The 22,101-nt window shown below is 37.9% G+C and overlaps 1 protein-coding gene across 5 annotated transcripts in view; it reads left to right on the forward strand.

Annotated features, from left to right (window-relative positions):
• Specc1l (sperm antigen with calponin homology and coiled-coil domains 1-like) overlaps positions 1-22,101 on the forward strand; it is a 140,385-nt gene that overhangs the window by 34,681 nt on the left and 83,603 nt on the right. For 3 of the 5 annotated variants that reach the window (XM_005396373.2, XM_005396376.2, XM_005396374.2), the window contains exons 3-5: positions 11,664-11,817; positions 17,306-18,939; positions 21,640-21,847. In XM_005396373.2, the coding sequence (XP_005396430.1) occupies positions 11,664-11,817; positions 17,306-18,939; positions 21,640-21,847 (1,996 nt within the window). Of the gene's footprint in view, positions 1-11,663; positions 11,818-17,305; positions 18,940-21,639; positions 21,848-22,101 lie in introns of those variants that run through there. The other 2 variants (XM_005396375.2, XM_013520321.1) reach the window with 2 other exon arrangements.

Here is a 22,101-nt window from a genome sequence, read left to right on the forward strand (position 1 = left end):
TTGGCATTGGATGGGGTATATTAATGTAATACATGTGTTTGCAAAATCTTATAGCAAAAATTAAAAGAAATAGGGAAAAATAGCATTGAACCTGCAAGTTGCTTAGTGTAAAAGACAAGTTGTAAAGTGCAGAGTTGGTTGGTTGTTTTTACTTTTTGTTGATAAATTCTGTATGTACAAAGAAGTTCACAAAGCATAAGTGCTGAGCTTGGCACATCATTGCAGAGTGAACATATCCTGTACCCACAACTGAGTCATGTACTATCCCTGCTCCTTAGAAAGTTCCCTAGTGCCCCAGCTTATCATTGCCCTTTGCATTTTCTCTAGGAATAACTACTACCTTAACATCTAATACCAGAGGTCAATTTTGCCAGTTTTTGATCATTATGCTATATAAATGTAGCCATAACTATGGTTTTTTGTTTTTTTTTTTTTTTTTTTAATGTGTGACTGGTTTCTTACTCATATTGTCCCATATAACAGTAATTTCTTCCTCTCCGTTGCTAGTTGGTAATCTCTGGAATGAATGTATTACAATTTATTCATCTCTTGTACTGAGGGACTTTGGGAGTTTCCAGCATTGTTAGGAACATTCTTACACATGTACACCCATTTCTATTGGCCCCAGTGAAATGGGTATACTTGTATTTAGCTTTAATAAACAGGAACAGAAGCTTCTCATAGTGGTTACTGTTTATTCCCCTGGATGCTCTACATTGTCACCTGCACTTAAGTTGTTACTGCTTGCATTTTAACCATTCAGTGGTATATAAAGAGATTGGGCAGTGTTTTTAATTTGTATTTGCATTGTTATAAGTGAGACTAGCAGCTTTCCATATCTTCCTGTTCTTGTTTATATGTGTAATGCTTGATACATTGTGTCAACTTGAGAAGTTCAGAAGTTTAATTAAGTGACTCAGCAGGGAGCCTGGGACCTTACTTTGTAGACATCCTCATCCTGTGCAAGAGGAGGGCATGGAGATTGTGTGAGTGCTACACCTGCCCTGGGGGTGGTAGCCTGCATACCATATAAGGGAGGAAAAGAGACTGGGTTCCCTGCCCCTTTTGCTCTTGTTGCTTTTGCTGTTTTCAGCCACCAAGAACTGTTGCCCTCTGCCATGTGCCACTCTGCCTTGGAGCCAGCCAAGTATGGACTGAAAACTGCACAAACTGTGAGCTAAATAAACCTTTCCTTCTTTAATTTTGAATGGTGGGTATTTTGTCTCATCAACAAGAGAAAAGTAACCAAGGCAATATGTTTTGTTTTGATTTTGTGTTTTTGAGACATGGTTTTGCTAAGCTGTCCAGGCTGTTCTCCAAATCTTGGGCTCAGATGTTCTCCTTAGCCTGTTGAATGCTAGAAGTGTAGACTTCTACCACCATGCCCAGCTCTCCAGTATACTCTTCTTTTGTTTTTGTTTTGTGGTGCTAAGGATTGAACCTAGGACCTCACATATACTAGGCAAATGCTCCATCATTGTGCTACATCCCAGTCCTTTTAAAAATTTTTATTTTTTATTTATTTTTTTTTGAGTTGGGATCTTGCTGTGTAGTTCAGCCTGGCCTTCAATTCACTATGTAGGTCAGGCTATCCTCAAACTCATGACAGTCCTCCTTCCTCTGCCTCCCAAGTGCTGGGATTACAGGCAAAAATTTTATTTTGAGACAGGATCTGGCTAAATTGTCCAGGCTGACCTCAAACTTGCAAACCTCTTGCCTCAGCCTCCTAAGTTGCTAAGATTGCATTGTGTGGGCACTATACCCAGCTCTAGTATACTCCAATATACAAGATTCCCACACATTAACCTTTTGCCTTTTATCAGAATTACATCATTCACAAATATACACACAGACATGCATACACGTATACACACATATCCATGTACACATGTAATTTTTCTCTGAAACTTTTGAGTGTAAATGATAGACATAATGATCTTTAATGCTGAATATTTCACTGTGTATGTATTTTTTAAAAAGCAAGTTCTCCCCTCACCTGTTTTGTGCAACTAGAGATCAAACTGAGGTTCTCACACATTCTAAGTAAATGCTGTAGTACTCAGCTACACATGCAACCCAACATTCTCTTTTATGACCATAATAAAATTATAAAAATCAGGAAATTAACATTAATATAATGCTGATATCTAGTATATAGTTGTTAATTAAATTTCACTATTTATGCTAACATTCATTATCACAAAAGGAAAGAAATTTTGGCCTGGAATCCAATTTACGATCATGTATTACATTTACTTGTGCTCTTCAGTCTTTTTTTTTTTTTTTTTTGAGACAGGATCTTGCTATATAGTTCTTGTTCCTGAACTCACTGTGTAGCCCAAGCTGGCCTTGAACTTCTGGCAGTCCTTCTGCCTCAGCCTCCCAAGTGCTGGGGTTACAGGCGTGTACCACCATGCCCAGCAACCTTGACTAGTATATGCTTTGGTATAGATTTTTTTTTAATCATGGCTAATTGGAGTTCTATATGCCTTGCTTATTTCTATGTCAAATTCTTTTTCCCTGCTTGGGAAGTTTTCTACCATTACTTCTGTGAACAGGTTTTTTTTTTTTTTAATGTTGGTTTGTGGTATCTCTTGCTTTTTCACTGACTCTGATCAACCTTTTGTTATTCTTCTTTGCATCATCTAGCAGCTACTGGGTTGATTTTTTGTGGTTCCTTGCTATTTTTAAGAAATCTTTCTTTTCATGATCGTGAACCACAGTCCTGTCTTTTAGAGCTGAGATTCTGTCTTCATAGTGCCATGTTCTGCTGTGTGTACTTTCAGTGGAATTTTTAACCTTGGATATCTGTTCTAATTTCTTTCATGGATTCTGTTTCTTTCCTATGTTGGGCATTTCTGATATCTGAATCTGCTCTAGAGTCACTAGCCATATGTGGTGGATTAACTAATAATCAATTTGTAACATCCAGCTGAACTGCATCAGCATGGTTCTGGGTGTGGAATGCGTACCTGAGGACTGTTGCCCACAGCATAAAAGGAGAACTAGAGGGGAAGATGGTATGTTGTTGATTCTCCTGGAGAAGCTTGTCATGCTGATTTTCCTGATAGGAACTCAGATGTTCTCATTATTGAAGGAGCTTAGATCCTTGCTGTTGCAAAGGATGGCTGTGGTTCTTTTCAGGGGAGCGCTGGTCCTTACTGTGAGCTGAAGTATAGATCCCTCAGTCTGCTGGCACAGATCCTTTATACCACTGGTGTAGACTTTCTAGCTTCTACCACTGACCTTTGGGCCTTCCCAGTGCAGATCCTTGATATAGACTTGCATGAGACATTGTTGTGGGCTCTAGGCCTCCAACTGAATTTGTGGAGGACATTGCCATGGGCTCTAGCTCTTCAGCTGGACTTGTACAGGACATTGCTGTGGGATCCAGGCCCTCAGCTGCATTCTCTGGGTCTCTAGTACATTGATATCTCCTGCACTTTTCTTCATTTGACTCTTTGGGTGAATATTATAAAATAATACTATAAATTATGTGTCCTATATTAAATCTATTCCCTTGCAAACCCTGACTACTGCACCATATCTTTCATTATGGTCACCATCTCTGTAGTTTTCTGAGAAATTATGTCTGATTTGATTTTTTTCTAAAGCCTTGTTCATTTGCCTCATTCCTTCCACTGTTACCACTTCTGAGAGTCCAAGTGGGTGACTTTAGAATTGTCCCACCTCATTGTCTCCTGGGTTTGCCTTTGGTGACCTGAAAGTCTGGGATTGCATCTTGCTTAAGTATCTTCTCATTTCTTTTTTTTTTTTTAAGTTTAATTCCTGGGTTGTTGCTTATAAATTGCTTATTGCAGTTAGCTTTATTGTTAGTATTTAGAACCTTAGGAAACTACTACTTCTCAAAGGTGTCTCTTAAGTGTAGCTAGCTTTTGGATTTTCAGTCTGTTGCAGAATCCTCTCTCTTCAATTTATTGGGGGTGAGAAGTTGCTGCTTATTTGGCCTACCCACTGGTTCTTTGGCACTGGCCTTTTAGTATTGTTTATGACCTTTAGGCAGTCTCATTCTTGGCATGCCAGGAAGAACAACTGATTAGAACAGTTATGTCATGTTGGCTAGAGTAGTACAATCAACAATAACAATAGCATCAACTACAGCCTGGAAAATGACAGACTGTAAGCATTAATTTGCCTTTTTTTTTTTTCCTGGTACCGGGACTTGAACTCATGACCTTGTGCTTCCCAGGCAGGTGCTGTGCTGCTGAGCTAAATCCCCAGCCCCTAATTCGCCATTTTTAACCATTTGAACTAGATTGGTGGTTATATAACAAAGTCTAAAACAAACTAGAAAATTGTACACAGTAAATATGCCCTTAGTATGGTGATTTTATCTTCAAGAGAGAAAATTTAAAGGGAGTTAAGAGAGAGAAGTAGAGAAATAGAAGAAGAGGTAGAGATTAGAATCAAGGCTGGAGGGCAAAGGAAGATTACATAGACTTTGGGACACTGGTGAAGAAAACAGGTGAAAGAGAGAAGGAAGAAACAAAAATCAAAGCAGAACAACAGGAACAACAAAATTATAAACAGTATTCATAGTCTTATAAAAATAAGAACAATCAAGGAAAAAGAAAACAGATCGGTATTGATTAATCCCAGTAAACCAACTATAGATTTATGGTGGGTGGTGGATGATCCCAGCAAACCGGCACCGTTAGTGAAGTTCAGGCTGGTTTCTGGCTGTGAGGCTGGAACCTGATTTGTTCAACCTGCAGTACTCCATGTGCCTCCTGCCAGCTTGAACACAGCTCTCTGACACCTTGAACTTGGCTCTTTTTATCTTCTGTGTACTTGAATTGAGTTCCACCTCACCCTGACACTAGGAGCCGCTAGATGGAGCCAGTGCACAGCTGCTCTGAGTCTTGAGCTAAGTTGGCCCCTCTCCAAGATGGCTTCTAGTTAGTCACCCTTTCCTGAAGGATGTCTGAACCAGAATAACTCACCAAGCACTGCAGTCTGCTGCATCTACTGCTCTGTTCCACTGGTGAATTTCTCTGAGGAGGCCTCTATGGTATCCAGTAGTCACCTTGCATCTGCTGGTTCAAGCAGTTCCTCCTACACAGTTTGAGTTCAGGGAGAAAAAGTGCTGCTTGCCACCACCTCCTTTGTTGAAGACTCTCTTTTTGCTCTCCCAGTGGGCTTCGGTTTTTGCTTCAGATCCTTGCTGCGTCCCAGGGACCCATTTCCCTTCTCCTCTTCCTCTTGTTGCTTTGTTCCAGTGTGTGGACACCAAATCTCAGAGAGGCTCTTTATCTGCTGCTCATCACACTGCTGTCTTCCCAGAAGTCTCGGGGATTCTTAACTTAGTCAGCAATAAATAGTAGGCATCATTTATTTTAATGTTAACATTTACCCTGAATTAGCCTATGGGACCTTTTTCATGCTGGCTCATATGCCCTTGTACATGTCCCGTTATTCTTGCAGCAGTTGTCAATTCTTGCTATAGTAAACCTTGTTCACCCTTAGTCAGCCATTTCTTAAAAGAGGACTTACTCCTTTTAGTGGAGGATGGAACTTAAAAACCAGTGTCTGTAAATTAGTGTGTTTATTGCTTTTGCTCACACAGACACCCCTCTGCATATCAGTTTCTATAGTAGACCCTTGAGTTACCACTGACCTCACATGCAAACAACTTGGGTTACAACCAAATGCTGGCCCTTAGACCAGTTTTTAGTTTTGAAAACGTTGAGACCTAGTGAGCCAGAAGCCGGTCCTAGTGGACTCCAGACTCTCCCAGGGAAAGAAAGGACACCAGAGAGCCAGATTCCTAATGTTCTTATGGGAGGGGACTCTCCTTCTAAATAATAATCTACTTTTCATTTCATCCTCCCTTCTTCAAGCCAAAGATGTAAACTTGAATGGTAAGTACAGTATGAAATTGTTGTTTCTGGTAAACTAGGCACATTTTATAACTTTTTGGTGAATATGTGAGGAAAATTACTGTTTTTTCTGGGAGATTATATACATTATACAATTCTTTTTTATTATGAAAAGTTTAGTTAAGGGGTAGTTTGGAATGCATTATGGGTATTTCCATTATTTCTTCTGGGAAAAATAGTCTTGACTTAATAGTCAACTTGAGTTACAACCATCCCTTGTGAATGAGGTGAGTTCATAAGTCAAGGGTCCACTGTACATCTGTTTTTCTCTACATTGAAATGTCTGAGTTTACACTGATATTTCCAATTCCAGTGACATACAAGGTTCATAATAGCCTTTTCGTGTTTCATAGTTGTAATCTCTTTCTTCTTCAGTGAAAAACTCACTTTTAGTATGCATATGCATATTGCAGATAGGTAGATTCTCAGTCTTAGAATATACAGAAAATGGTTTCAGGATTGCTATTTATATCACTACAAAGAACAAACCTGTCAAATAGCACGCAATATTTGTTTATACATTTTTTGCTTTTGGCTTCATATGTTGAGGATTAGTTACTTCATGGCATGATAGTGGAGATTAAAAGTAAAGCATAAATTTGCAGGAAAAAGTACTTTAATTGTAAAGAGAAAATGGTAAGGGACTTTAGTTTGAGGAGCTGACAAATATGAGGCTGGTCCTTATCAAAACAAAGTAAGAAAAAATAGTAGGGGGCTGGAGATATAGCTCAGTGGCATAAGGGCCTGCCTGGCTAGCACAACGTTGTAAGTTTGATTCCTGGTACCGCAAAAAAAAAAAAGAAAAAAGAAAAAATAGTAGGAAAGTACTCCAGCTTGAGCAGCTGGAGGGAACATACTGTGATGAAGGGCATCAAACTGGCCTGTCCATAAAAAAGTGGAGACCAGGTTTAAAGGGTATAATGTAGTAGACTGTGGTTTGGTCAGTTGTTATGTCTGTCTTGGTTTTGTAGATCTAGAGGAATCCTGGCTTGAGGGGTGATTCCATCCTCTTGAAGTGGTTATCTTTGTGGTAGTTTTAGTCATGTGAGGCTCTGCTTTTCCTAGGTTCCAAGTAACTGTCAGTTTAGGACAATGGCTGGAGGCTTAGATGTTGTTTCAAAGGGAAAGGGCCTGGAACTGGACATTGTAAAGGCTGGTAATTGGATGTCTCTCTGAATTCTGGACACTGCTTTAGTTACTCTTTATCTTGGTTTCCTCCATCTTGAAGGCAGATGAGATAGGTAGGTAAATTTAGGCTAATAAACTTCATTCGGCTGACTTTTAAAAAAATGAATAATGTACCTATATCTACAGTTTTAAGGTAATAAAGGGTGTATTAAATGAAGGCTGAGTTTTGTTTTATTATACCTAAGAGGTAAGTCCAAGTGAAGCGTCACTGTTTTAACCAAAAAACCATTTTTAAGTCTCTAATTGTCTCAGAAGAAAACACAAATCATACTTTTGAGTAATAGGTTATTTGTCCTTTGTCCCTATTCTGGTCCCTGACTATCTCAGATTTATGGCCAAAATAATTGTGTTCAGAAGATACTTGGGTTATGCAATTCATTTGAAATAAAGTCCACCTGTTTCTATTGTGTACCATTTTACATGTTCCCATCTTCGTTTCCCCCCCATCTTTGTTTATTTAGTTAATTTATTTATTTTGGGTATGTGAAACACTAGTGTGGTTTTAGAACTGTATGAGAAGATATATTCAGACAGACACATGCCCTCCATTCCTTTTTACTCTGTTCCCATTCACCTTTTGGATATAAGGGGTTTTTTTTATTTGTTTTTTGTTTTTTAATCCTTCCAATGTTTCATTTTGCATGAATATAAAGCTATATTTACATTTAAAAATTTTCTCTCCCTTGCTTCCTGTCTTGTACTGGTATTGAACCCAGGGGCACTCTATCACTGAGCCCACCCCTTTTTAAAATTTTTTATTTTGATACAGGATCTTGCTGAATTGCCCAGGCTGGGCTTGAACTTTCAGTTCTGCTTCAGCTTGCTGTAGCTTGCTGAGTAGCTGGGATTACAGCTGTGCAAATCTGACCATGCCTAGTTTAAATATTCCCTTTCTGATACAGAGGGTGCCTTCTTTTTTCATTTTGCTTATTTTCACTTAAAGTATTCTAAAAATATCTCTTTATCAGTTTATAGCAATCTTACTCTTTTTGTAGGCATCTAATAATTTCGTTGTGTTCACTAACGGGAGCTATATTAATTTTGTTGTGTATAGGCACTTAAGGTCTACTAGTATTTTACAGTGAAAAACAATGCTGGAATGAAATAGCCCTTGTGCATATGTTTTTTTTACTATTATTGGAGATGGGACTTCAGGCTAAATCCCTAGAGTGAACAAAAGGTAAACCTTGCATGTGTAACTTTGTTATATATTGCCTAATCCCTTTCATTAGGCTTATATCAAGATGGTTTCCACATGCAGCTTAAAAGTGTGCCTGTTTCTTCACATCCTTCCCAGAAGGATATGTTGTCATACTTTTGCTTTTGCCAAGCTGGTAGGTAATAATAGGTGGTGTATCAGTGTCTGGATTTTCATGGTATTTTTTAATTTATAATTTTTTTGGCCATGAAAAGGATTTTAAGCCTTTTTGAGATTAAAATTTTGGTTTTTAAAAAGATTTTAATTTTTGTATGTTCAAGTTCATCAGTTCATTATGATTTAAGATTTTGAGTCATAGATTAAAAACCTTAGACTTATTTTTGATATGGTGTGAAATAGACTTTGATTTAATTTTTTACTTTGTGAAATACAAATGGCCTAGTACTATTTACTGGAAAGCTCCTGTATTCTGTACGGCTTCTTTAACCATAAATCAAATGTCTCTATATGGACTACCTTCCACTGGGTCTGAACCCAGGGCCTTTGCTCTCAGCTATATCCCTGGCTCTTTTTATTTTTATTTTGAGGCAAAGTCTTGCTAAGTCACTAATTTTACCCAGGTTAAATTTGACCTTCTGATTCTTCTGTCTCGGCCTCCCAGACTGCTGGGATTATTGGTGTGTACCACCATTCCTGGCTCTTTGTGGACTTTTTCTTTTCAGAGGGTCCAACCCAGTGCTTCACAAATGTAAGGAAAGAACCCTACCACAGAGCTGTACCTCTACCCATGGATTATTACTCAGTTTTACTGGTCTGTTCTTGTGCTGATCCTGTGTGATCTGAATTGTTAATGCAGGGTTTGTAACTTAGTACCCCGGTAGATGTTTACTTTTGCCATGACGCAAAAGCAAATTATAACCAGGGAAGTGTGATGATTAAGTGATTTTTTTCATTTGATTATCTACATAGGGTCGTTGTGGCTGGGGATATAGCTCAGTGGCACAAATACCTGCCTGGCAAGTGCAAGGTTCGGAGTTTGATTTCCGGTAACAAAACAAAACAAAAAATATAGGATGGTGATCAGATGTACTTACTGTAAAAGAAAAGATTATTTCGCTTATGATAGAAGGAAAATTAGTTCAAAGATAAACTCAGCCTATATTAATAGTAGAAAAGATATTTGAAATTAGAAGAGTATATGGAGTTTATATCCTGTGAGTTTATATATTGATAGCAAAAAAGATTTTTGATTTGATTTTTTTTTTTTTACATCATCGTGATAGTGAGTTTTTATTAGCAGAAACAAGTCTTAAGGAGTATAAACAGCTGGGTATGGTGGCATCTCAGTACTTGGGAAGCTAAAGCAGGAGGATCACCGTGACTTGAAGGCCAACCTGGGCTACGTATTAAATTCAAGGCCTGCCTGAACTACGTTGAGACCCTGTCTCCAAAAGGAAAAAAAAAAAAAGTGTGTGTGTGTGTTACAATGTCTCTGTTCCTCTTTATTGTAGCTATGCTACATTACCTATAATGTGACAGCCCTAAAGTACAGTACTAGACTTTAGTTCTATTTAATTACTTGAAAACACTGATTTCTATTTTGCCTTATTTTTATTTTGTTATGGTTTTGAGCTTCCAACCCAGTGCCTTGAACATGCTAAACAGTGTACCACTGAGCTTTACCCCCAGCCCCTCTACCTCTTTTAAAGTATTTTTACTTACCTAATAGTGCTATATTATAACTCAAATGATGTGTTCTCATTAAATGGAGTCACTGTTAATTAGAACTGGAAGAAACTTCAGAAATTAGTTACATATGAACCATTTTAATTTGTAGAAATGAATTCATTACAATTATCCAAGAGCTCCCTAATATGGCCCCTATAGAAGACAGCATAAATCAAGAGGCTAACTTGCGTCTTCACCTTAAGGAGATAAAACTTTTTGGTTCCTTTATTACAAAGTAGTTTTCCTTTTTTCCACAGCTTTTTTTTTTTTAAATTAAGTTTATTGATACATTTTAGATATACATAATGATCACATTCATCATAAGGAGTTTGTACCTATACATGATATATCTTCATCTTTTTTATCCCCATTTCCCTACCCTTCCTTCAACCCCTCTTCCCCTCCTTATTTACAAAAGCTTTGTTTCCATTTTTTCCTTGTTTTCTCATTTTTTTTCTTTTTCCCTTCCTTCCTTTCCCTTCCCCTCTTCCAAGTTCCCCTTCCCAACTGAATGTTTTCTTCCTATTTCACAATATCTTTTATACATTTGGGTCCTTATTTACACTTCTGGTTTCTCACACCAGAGAAACAGTGTGGTATTCACACATGTATGTCTGATTTATTTCACTTAAGAGTATGATCTCAAAGTGCAACTATTTAGCTAGAAATGTCTCAAAGCTATCCTTTATGACAGAGTCGTACTCCATTATATTAAAAACATCTTCATTTTCATCAGTTCATGGACATTTGAGCTATTTCCAAGGTTTACTTATTACAAACTATGCTGTTTATAAACATGGCTGTACATATATCACTGTGGTATGATGCTTTTAATTCTTTCAGTGAGATACCAGGAAGGGGAATAGCTGTGTCAAATGGGACCTCTCTCTAGTCCTTGTTTTTTTTGAGGCATCTCCATACTGATTTCCACAGTGGTTGTACCAGTCTATACTCCCACCAGCAGTGGAGAAGGACTCCTTTTTCTCCACAATCTCGCCAGCATTTATTACTGATTTCTTGATAATAACCATTCTTTCTTGAATGAGGTGGAGTCTCAGTGTTGTTTTTAATTTGCATGTCTTAAATGACTACTGATGTTGAACATTTTTCCATGTATTTATTTGCCATTTCTACTTCTTCATCTGATAAGTGTCTATTCATTTCAGATGCCCATTTTTGGACTGGGTCTTTAAATTTGAGGGTTTTTTTTTTTTTTTTTTGAGTTCTTTTTATATTCTAGATAGTAATCCTTTGTCTTAGGAAACCCTGTGAAACTTCTCTCTAGAAATTCGAAGGTGACCCTTCCTGTGCCCATATAGAACTGTCTGAGGTAGCCCATGTGGCTTCACTGAGATGCCTCCTGCCATGAGTCACATCCTAAATGAAAAAGTAATAAGGATGGTGTCTTTACTTTTCCCATCTGTCACTGAATCTGGGACACGTAGACATATAACAGACATCCATAAAATCTTCATAAAATGGTGTATATAATTTTATTATCTTAAAAAGAAGCCTGTGATTGTTTATACACAGATTCTCTTTCTATAGTGCAGTAGGGTGTACTGCTTACTAAATGTCAGAAAGTCTTGGTAGAGCTCTTAAACTAAAAGTTAAGAGCTTTGTGTAGTTTTGAAATATTTAATTTTACTCCATGCAGTCATCCTTTAAACATTTTCTGTTGCTTCTAGACCAAGAGCAGTGATGATCTTTTAGCTGGAATGGCTGGAGGGGTGACAGTGACGAATGGTGTTAAAGGAAAGAAAAGCGTCTGCCCATCTGCAGCATCTTCAGCATCTACCCCTGCCATGACCACTGTGGAGAACAAACCCAAGATCAACACAGGTATGGGTGACATTCCATCTGAGATGTCAGTTGCCTTTTGTTTAAATAGATACAGTGCATTGTTCTTTGGGGTACTCCACCTAAATATAATTTTAAAAAAGATAAATTCAAGCATATGCAAAAGTACACGTTTTCATCACTCTTACCAACTTAAAACTCCAGCATGCAATGCTGGAGATTAAAGCTAGGCCTTTTCACATGCTATGCAACTGTTCTACTGAGCTACACTTCCAAGCCCCTTATTATTTTGAAGCCAATTGCAGATATCATATAATTTCATCCATAAATATTTCATTATCTTTTAAAAACATAGTCACAGAGCTGGGCGTGGTGGCACACACCTGTAATCCCACCACTCAGGAGGCTGAGGCAGGAGGATCATTGGCCAGTTCAAGACCAGCCTGGGCTACAAAGTGAGCTCAAGGCCAGCCTGAACTACATAGGGAGACCTTGTCAAAAAGACCAAAAAAAAAAAAAAAAAAAAAAAAAGGTCACAATACTGTTATCAGTCCTTAAAATAATAATTATTTTTAAACCATAAATTATTCAGTAAGTACTTAAATTTCTACCTTTCTTTTTTTTTGGTACTAGGAACTGAACTCAGGACCTTGTGCTTACCAAGCAAGGCACTGTACCGCTGAGCTATATCCCTGGCCCCCAATTTCTACCTGTCTTGTTAATTTTTTAAAAACTATTTTTGTTTGAATGAGAATTTATATAAGATTCATATGTAATAATTGGCTGTTGTGTCTCAAGTGTTTTGTTTTTGTTTTTTTTCTGGTATGGAGACTCAAACTCAGGATTTTGCACTTGCCAAGCAGGTGCTGTGTCACTGAGCTATATCCCCAGCCCTCAGATCTTCTTTTATGAATCTGTAGATTTATCCCCTTTTTTGGTTGCTGTTTCATTTTTGTTTTTTCTTTTTCTTTTTCTTTTTCTTTTTTTTTTTTGGTACTCGGAATCCAACTCAGGACCCTGCACTTGCCAGCAGACATTTGTGCCGCTCAGCTAGATCCCCAGATGCCTGCTGTTTAATTTTTGAAGAAACTAGCCTTTGACCTATAGTGTTTCCCAGTATTTATCTTGATATCACAACATCCCCATGATATCTTTGACCATCTAATCCTTTGTCCTCTCTGTTCACTGTGACATTTGGGCCTTTAGCTCTAATGGGACAGACTGAGGTTCCTCATTCATTTATTCGTTCATTCATTCATTTATTATTTTTTTAAAGACAAGACTCCTTCATATGTGGTCTTGTGACCAACTGTTACGATGCACTTCAATTCTGATTGTCTCTCTTTATGTGATGTTAATCTTTAATGATCAATGTTAGAGTCATTCATTTAAATTCTTCCATCTTATGTTGATTCAGCAATAGTTTACTTTTTAGATTTCATGGAGCTGATAAATTGACTCATTCTGCAAGCCAAGGAGGGGCACTATCAATTTTACTTTTTAACACTTAAAGAAAAAAAACTTGAAAAAGTCTTAAGAACTTCTAGTAAATCTAAAATCATGTGATTATAATAAAGCTCATAAAAGCAGAAATTATAATAGATCCTCTTCTGTCATCAACATTTAGGCTAGCAGCTTCTGTTGTATATATTAGACTTCGCCAGCTCACTTTTATCTACTGTCCCTCTGAGTGCTTTGACTTTCTGTGAAATCTTCCTTCCATCTCAGATCATACCTTACTTGTAATTTTAATAGTGGTACAGTATGATTAACAAGAGGGAATATTTCAGTCCTTTTTATAGGCATTGTTGTTGTTGTTATTTTTACAATACTTGGAATTGAACCAGGGCCTTTGCACTGAGCTACATCTCAGGCTTTTTATTTATGTATTTTTTGAGAGAGAGTTTTCCTAAGTTGTCCAGGCTGGGCTTGAATTTGGCAGCCTCATGCCTCAGCCTCTTAGAGTACTGAGATTGCAGGAGTGTGCTATCATGCCTGGCTTGCATTATTTCATTTTATTAACATCTTCATTTTATGAAGTAAAGACTGTTTTCTGATTTTAGAGAGGAGAAATACACATTTAAGCTAAAAGCTTAGCCAAAGGCCATACATTCAGTTACTCAGTAAATATTTTATTTAGGTCTACTTCTTTTTTTTTTTTTTTTCTTTTTGAGGGTCTCTCTTTGTAGTTCAGGCTGGCCTTGAGCTCACTTTGTAGCCCAGGCTGGCTTCAAACTTGGCAAGGATCCTCCTGCCTCAGCCTCCTGAGTGCTGGGATTATAGGTTGCGCCACCATGCCCAGCAAGGGATCAATTTTGTATCAAGCCTTGGGTTCAAACCTAGTAGTGGAGAAAGAAAGGATTGAACCTTTTTTTTTTTTTTTTTTAACCTCTTGAGCCTGAGGTCATTGTCACCTTTAATACTCTAGGCCAGTGATGGCAAGAATATTTTAGAGGTGAGGGTCCAAACTGCAACCCAAAACTCACTTACGTATTGCAAAGTACCAACATTGTAATTAAATCTCAACAGTGAAATTTTAGTTTAGAAAAAACAGCTCACATATTTACATTTTTTGTCTTAGAGGAAAACAAATAACACATGCCATAGGTTCACCACCACCACTTTAACCTATGTGGTAGGAAGGAAACTGGAAATTAAATTCTCTGTTTTCCTTTTTGTCTCTTCCTATTTCTAGCCTTTTGAATTGTACTGTGTATCCAGGTGGTACTCTGCTAACCCATGCCACTGACTTCAAGAATCATTTATCATTTTCTCTAAATAACTTAGTTGCTCCAGTATGGACTTGTATGTCTGAGTTAGTCTGATAAGGCTGACATAACAAAGTACTACAGACTAGGTGGTTTGCACGGTAGAAATTTATTTCCTTACAGTTCTTGAGTCTAGAGGTCTAAGATCAAGGAGTTGGCAAGTTTGGTTTTATTGTGATCTCTTTCCTTGACTTGCAGATTGCTTGCTGTCTTTTCAAATGTGTCCCTATATGGCCATCCTTCTGCCTGTGTCCTAATCTTTTCTTCGTATAAGGACACCAGTCATACTGGATTAGGGCCCACCCTAACAGTCCCATTCTAATTTAATTACCTCTTTGGCTCACTTACCAATATAGTCACATTCTGAGGTTCTAGGGTTAGAGCTTTAACATATGGGTACGGGAGGAGCTCAACCCCTAACAGCATGCTTGATTCTGTACATCTGCTCTACCTTAACTCACTCTGTGACTCACTCCACGAAAGCTGTTTGATTTCAGTGTATATTAGGTAACCTGTCTTTACCTGAATCCTATTCATCACAGTAATCCCAGGAAGAGAATTTCTCTTCTCTCTATTCTGCCTCTTCTCATTTCCTTACTTCTTTCACTTTAGGGCCTTGTCAGTCCTGTTTTTCCTAACCTGTCAGTCTGCCTTCAAAATCTGTCAGGTTTATTGTCCATCCTCCCGCCATTCTTTCTGCCTCCTCCTGAAATGTAGGCCCCTTCCTTTACTTTTATTCGTTTACCTTCCCACATCTCTCCTCTACTTTCTTCTTTTATATGTTCCATGTCACATCCTCTAGATTAATTTACATAAAAAGCTCTTTTGCTTATGTTTCTTTACTCCTCAAGAACATTTTTTTGACTTGTGGTGATGCACTGAATTGTGTCTTATGTTTGGGGATCTGTCCCTGCTGCTTCTGTTAAGTGTATCACCTTACCTTTCCTTTTGGTGCATCATACTTGCTGCTGCTTCCTTCCTTTTTCTGTCTTGTGGCCAGTCTGTTACCTGTCTCCTCTACCTAGTCAGTGGCAAAATTAAGAACATATTCTATCACAGAGATCATTTGTCCTTGAAACCTCTGTAACATTGATGGCCACCAGTAGGTTCTTTAAAAATAGTGATTACATCTAAATTTTATTTTTTATTTTTAAAAAATAAATTATTTATTTAAGTAAAAAATATTGTTTTAAGTACTTATGGGTATTTAAATGTATTTCTTGGGGGCACTGGTATTAAATGATTTTTGGTTGTTTGTTTTGGTCTTTTTGAGACAAGGTCTCACTATGCAGTTCAGGCTGACCTTGAGCTCACTTTTTAGCCCAGGCTGGTCTCCAACTTGCAACCATCTTCCTGCCTCAGCCTCCTGAGTGCTGCGATTACGGGTGTGTGCCACCATGCCTAGCCTAAATGACCTTGTCAGTTTTCAAATGTTCAGAATTTTGTTTTTGGTACTGGGAATTGAACTCAGGACCTTGTCCTTGCCAGACAGGCACTTGTGCCACTGAGCTATATCCCCAGCCCCTAAAGGTTTAAAATGTTAGCGTTTAGGAAAATATGATTTATTCAGCTGATTTTATTAATATAGTATCATTATTTAATATTGATATCATTATTATTATTGTTTTGAGACAGAGTCTTGCTATGCCATTCAAGCTGGCCTTGAACTCACTATGTAGCCCAGGCTGGCCTCGAACTCACGGTGATCCTCCTGTCTTAACCTCTCAAGTGCTAGGATTATAGGCATGGGGCACCACACCCAGCTTGGTATTGGCGAATTCTTTAACCTCTCTCTGTCTGCCTTTTTTTAACTTGTAAAGTGTGATGATAGCATCTGTCTCAGATGTGTGTATTTTTTTGAAGTGGAGATCTAACTCAGGGCCTTTTGCATTCCAGGTCCTTTTTTATTTTGAGACAGGGTATCACTACATTGCCCAGACTGGCCTTAAATTTATAATCCTTCTGCCTCAGCTTCTAGAGTAGCTGAAATTACAGGCATATACTACCATCTCCAGTTACCTCAGAGTTCTGATGAGGTTTCTATAAATTGATGTCTGTAATTTGTGTGTAGGGGGTGTTGCTGGGGATGGAATGCAGGGCCATGAGCATGCAAGGCAAACTCTCTACCACTAAGCTGCATCCCCAGTGCACTGTTGTAACTTGTAGAGTAAGCACTAGGTGTGTGTTAGCTGTTGTTATAATTTCTGTTAACATTTATCTGGCATTCTGTGATGTGAAACTTTTTCACATTTACTTTGATCATTTATTTCTTGTAGGCATCTTAGATTTTTAATTTGTCCTGAGGCCGTCTTTCCCTTTTTTGTTCACTGATGACCTCCCTTTAACATTTGTTTCTCCAATTCATTTGCCACTTAATAGCTAATCCTACAGTCATCTTTATCTAGTTTGTGCTAAAATATTATACCTCTGGCCAGCTGTTTAAAGCTATGTTTCTGGAGTAGAGTTATTATATATATCTTTTTAAAAAGCAACAGCTTTACTGAGATAATTCATATTCACACAGTTTACTCTTTTAAAGTATAAAATTAGGCATAAAACTTTTTTTCAGTACTCATTAAAGATGAGTGATCTAGTTTTGAGGAACCTGGATTTTTAAAGTAGCTATAAGACAAGACTAATGTAGGCATAAATCAATGTGTAGATCCCCAGATTTGTACCTTATTGGACCTGGGATATAAACTATAGTGTATACCTTTTTGTTGATAATTTTTTGCTGTCAATTCTTTGTTTTAAACATGTAGGCACCAGTTCTTCAACCAAGCGGAGCACTTCTGCAGGTAATAAAGAATCCAGTTCTACTAGAGAAAGATTACGTGAACGTACTCGAATAAACCAGAGCAAAAAACTGCCTTCTGCAGGTCAGGGAGCTAATGACGTGGCATTGGCTAAACGTTCCCGCAGTCGCACTGCTATGGAATGTGATGTTCGTATGAGCAAGTCTAAATCGGACAATCAGATCAGTGACAAAGCTGCTTTAGAAGCTAAAGTGAAAGATCTTCTCACGCTAGCAAAAACCAAAGATGTGGAAATTTTACATTTGAGAAATGAACTCCGAGACATGCGTGCTCAGCTGGGCATTAATGAAGATCACTCCGAGGGTGATGAAAAGTCTGAAGAGAAGGAAACCATTATTGCTCACCAGCCAACTGATGTTGAGTCCACTTTATTGCAGTTGCAAGAACAGAATACTGCCATCCGTGAAGAACTCAACCAGCTAAAAAATGAAAACAGAATGTTAAAGGACAGGTTGAATGCACTGGGCTTTTCCCTAGAGCAAAGGTTAGACAATTCCGAAAAACTGTTTGGTTACCAGTCCCTGAGCCCAGAAATTGCCCCTGGTAACCAGAGTGATGGGGGCGGAACTCTGACTTCCTCAGTGGAAGGTTCTGCACCTGGGTCAGTGGAGGATCTCTTGAGTCAGGATGAAAATACACTCATGGACCATCAGCACAGTAACTCTATGGACAACCTGGACAGCGAGTGCAGTGAGGTTTACCAGCCCCTGACCTCAAGCGATGATGCCCTCGATGCACCATCATCTTCAGAGTCAGAGGGCATTCCAAGCATAGAGCGCTCTCGTAAAGGGAGCAGTGGGAATGCTAGTGAAGTGTCTGTTGCTTGCTTGACAGAACGGATACACCAGATGGAAGAGAACCAGCACAGTACAAGTGAGGAACTTCAGGCAACTCTGCAGGAACTAGCTGATTTGCAGCAGATTACCCAAGAGTTGAATAGTGAAAATGAAAGGCTTGGGGAGGAGAAAGTCATCCTTATGGAGTCCTTGTGTCAACAAAGTGATAAGTTGGAACACTTCAGCCGACAGATTGAGTATTTCCATTCCCTTCTAGATGAGCATCATATTTCTTATGTTATAGATGAAGATGTAAAAAGTGGACGCTACATGGAATTAGAGCAACGTTACATGGACTTAGCTGAGAATGCCCGTTTTGAGCGAGAGCAGCTTCTTGGTGTCCAGCAGCATTTAAGCAATACTTTGAAAATGGCAGAACAAGACAATAAAGAAGCTCAAGAAATGATAGGTGCACTCAAAGAACGCAGTCACCACATGGAGCGAATAATTGAGTCTGAGCAGAAGGGTAAAGCAGCCCTGGCAGCCACCTTAGAGGAGTACAAAGCCACAGTGTCCAGCGACCAGATAGAGATGAATCGCCTGAAGGCCCAGCTGGAGAATGAAAAGCAGAAAGTGGCTGAACTATATTCTATCCATAACTCTGGAGACAAATCTGATATTCAGGATCTCTTGGAGAGTGTTAGGCTGGACAAAGAAAAGGCAGAGACTTTGGCTAGTAGCCTGCAGGAAGATTTGGCTCACACCCGAAATGATGCCAATCGATTGCAGGACACCATTGCCAAGGTATTCTTTAAATAGATAAAAATGTTCTGGAGAAGCTTATGTACCTTTTGTATACAACATACTTTTTGAGAGCCAGGAGCACTTGTTTAATATGTCATTAGCTTTTATTTAAGCTAATATTTTTTTAAAGCCCAAGAATAGCTTTCTTTTGTTGATAAGATGATAAGTAGTCCTATAAGAATGTCACTTGCATTCACAGTTTTCTTGCTTATGAAAGGATTGGGCTAGTGTTCCAGCTAACATCAGAATTTGTACCTCATTCTGGCTCTGCCTGTGAAGTGTCATGGAATTTTATATCCTCATCTCTAAAATAGCTTGGCATAAGATAGCCGAAGAACTGATATTTCAGTCCTTTGGATCAGCAGTGTCTGCCACCTCTTATCCTGCAGTAGTTATAGTTTTTCAGATAGTGTTGTGAGTTAAGAATAGTTTTGGAGTATAGGGGCTCCTATTTCTTGGAGGTCTAGTATCTGGTAAGTATCTTAGGGTTATTTCTTGGAGGTCTAGTTGCTGATAAGTATCTTAGGGTTATTTCTTCAGCCCTGCTGTTCTGTAAACATTCAGCTTAATAGTGAGGACCCAGAACTGCTGCTTTGGCATTCTGGGCAGGGCTCTGTATCCTCCTGATGGAAGTGATTAGAAGGGAGAGAGAGAGAGAGAAAGAAAGAGAGAGAGAGAGAGACTTGTTATTCTGTTTCCCATGTTTATTTTTAATGTTAGTATAGTAATCTTTAAAGGAAGAATTATTAGTACATCTTTGGCCAAAATTTGAATAACACACTTTAATTTTTTAGTGATTAATTTTTTAGTGATCCCTTTTAGAGATAGTTTAGAAGATGTTATTTTTTAAAAATTATTATTAAGTTTATTGGTACCATTTAGATATGCATAAAGATCACATTCATCATAGGGAATTTATATCTGTAAATGATATATCTTTATTCCTCTTTTTTCCATTCCCCTTCTTTCCCTTCAACCCCCTTTCCCTTCCTTATTTGCAAAGCTTTATTTACATTTTATTCTTGTTTTGTTTTGTTTTGTTTTTTGTCTTTTTGAGACAGGGACTTGCTATGCAATTCAGGCTGGCCTTGAGCTCACTTTGTAGCTCAGGCTGGTTTTGAACTCGCAACAATCCTCCTGCCTCAGCCTCCCCAAGTGCTGGGATTACAGGTGTTCACCACCATACCTGGCTTTATCCTTTTATTCTCATTTTTTTTATTTCCTTTTTTTCCTTTACCCCTCTACCTCCCTAGTTCCCCTTTTCTTTTGAATAGTTTCTTCCTATTTCACAATATCTATTGTACATTTTGGTTCTTATTTACACTTTCAGTTTCTTATACCAGAAAGATAGTGCAGTATCTATGCATTTGTCCAATTTATTTTATGTAAGACTATGATCTCAAGAGCCATCCATTTAGCTATAATGTCTCAAGTTTATCCTTGTTTATAGCTGAGTAGTACTCTATTCTGTAAAATAAAAAGCACATTTTTTAATCCATTCATCAGTTGATGGGCATTTGGGTTGTTTCCAGGTTTAGCTATTACAAACTGTGCTGTTACAGATGTGGATGTGCTTATATCTCTGTGGTGTGATGTTTTTAATTCTTTCAGGAAGATACCAAGAAGGGAAGTAGCTGGGTCAAATGGGCCTTCTAGTCCTTGTTTTTTGAGGAATCTGTGCACTGATTTCCACAGTGGTTGCACCAGTCTACACTCCTACCAACAGTGGAGAAGGTCCTTTTTTCCCCCATGCCTGCCAGCATTTGATTTCTTAATAATGAGATGGAATCTCAGTGTTGCAATTTGCATGTCTTGAGTGACCAGTGATGTTGAACACCTTTTCATATATTTATTTGCCATTTCTACTTCTTCATCTGAGAAGTGTGTATTCATCTCAGATGCCCATTTTTAGATTGAGTCTTTTAAGTTGGAGGGTGGTCTGATTTTTTTCAATTCTTCATATGTTCTAGATCTTAGTCCTTTGTTTGAGGAACAACTAGCTAAAAGTTTTATTTAATAAAAAGTTTTTTATTAATAAAAAGTTTTTTATTTCTTAAAAGGGGGGCTATGAACTAATACTGGCTCTCCTCCCCTGAGTTCAGATTAAAATTTAGGGTTTATGCTTGCTAGGGATGTGCTGTACCACTGAACTATGCCCCTCACTATGCACTAATACTTTATCTTTTTTATTCTTTTGTTTGTACTGGGAATCAAACTTGGGACCTTGTGCTTGCCAGGCAGGTGCTGTGCTGCTGAGCTATATCCCCAGCCCGCTTGTTCTAATACTTCAGCAAAGACATTATTTGAATTTTTTTGTTTTTGTGTTTAATTTGATATTGAAGCTATCACAAATAAAACATTTTTTGTAGGGAAGCATATTAATCATTAATTAAGTGCCTGTTTTTAGTCTAAGCTTTGGAGAAGGGGAAAGTAAGTTCAGTGATATTTGGTTGGTCATACAGCAACAGTTTAAGTGTTTACATCATATCTTATACTATTGTAGAGTTATGTATCACTTTTTTAAAATGGTTCTTGCAAATTGTTTTAGTTCATGCATAGTACTTTAGTAGTATGTATGCTTTTGAAGCGAACACGTGCATAGAACTTTATACTTAGCTTCCACTTGAAACATTGCTTACCTCAGTTTTAGAGTTTATTTTAGAACAACTGAACTTTTCTAAATCTGTCAATTTTATATAGGTAGAGGATGAATACCGAGCCTTCCAAGAAGAAGCTAAGAAACAAATTGAAGATTTGAATTTGACATTAGAAAAACTAAGATCAGAGCTGGAGGAAAAAGAGACAGAAAGGAGTGATATGAAAGAAACTATCTTTGAGCTTGAAGATGAAGTAGAACAACATAGAGCTGTGAAACTTCATGACAACCTCATTATTTCTGATTTAGAGAGTAAGTGATGAGATAACTTCTCAGTTACTTTTGTTCTGTTCTTTTAAATATAGTTGCTTTTAGCAAATTATTCTGATTGGCACGTAGTTCAGAGACAGTAGCACATTTGGCTTACACAATGTGTGTATGGTAAAAGTCAAATTCACACATTAATGAATAGGCTTTGAATTGCTGTATTTTGTTCCTAAAGAGCTATTGGGTAGAATCATTACTTTAAATTAAAGAATATCATGTAAGTGAAAAGCTAAGGGGGG

This window comes from Chinchilla lanigera, unplaced genomic scaffold, assembly GCF_000276665.1.
Source record: "Chinchilla lanigera isolate Chin_1 unplaced genomic scaffold, ChiLan1.0 scaffold00054, whole genome shotgun sequence".
NCBI lineage: Eukaryota > Metazoa > Chordata > Mammalia > Rodentia > Chinchillidae > Chinchilla > Chinchilla lanigera.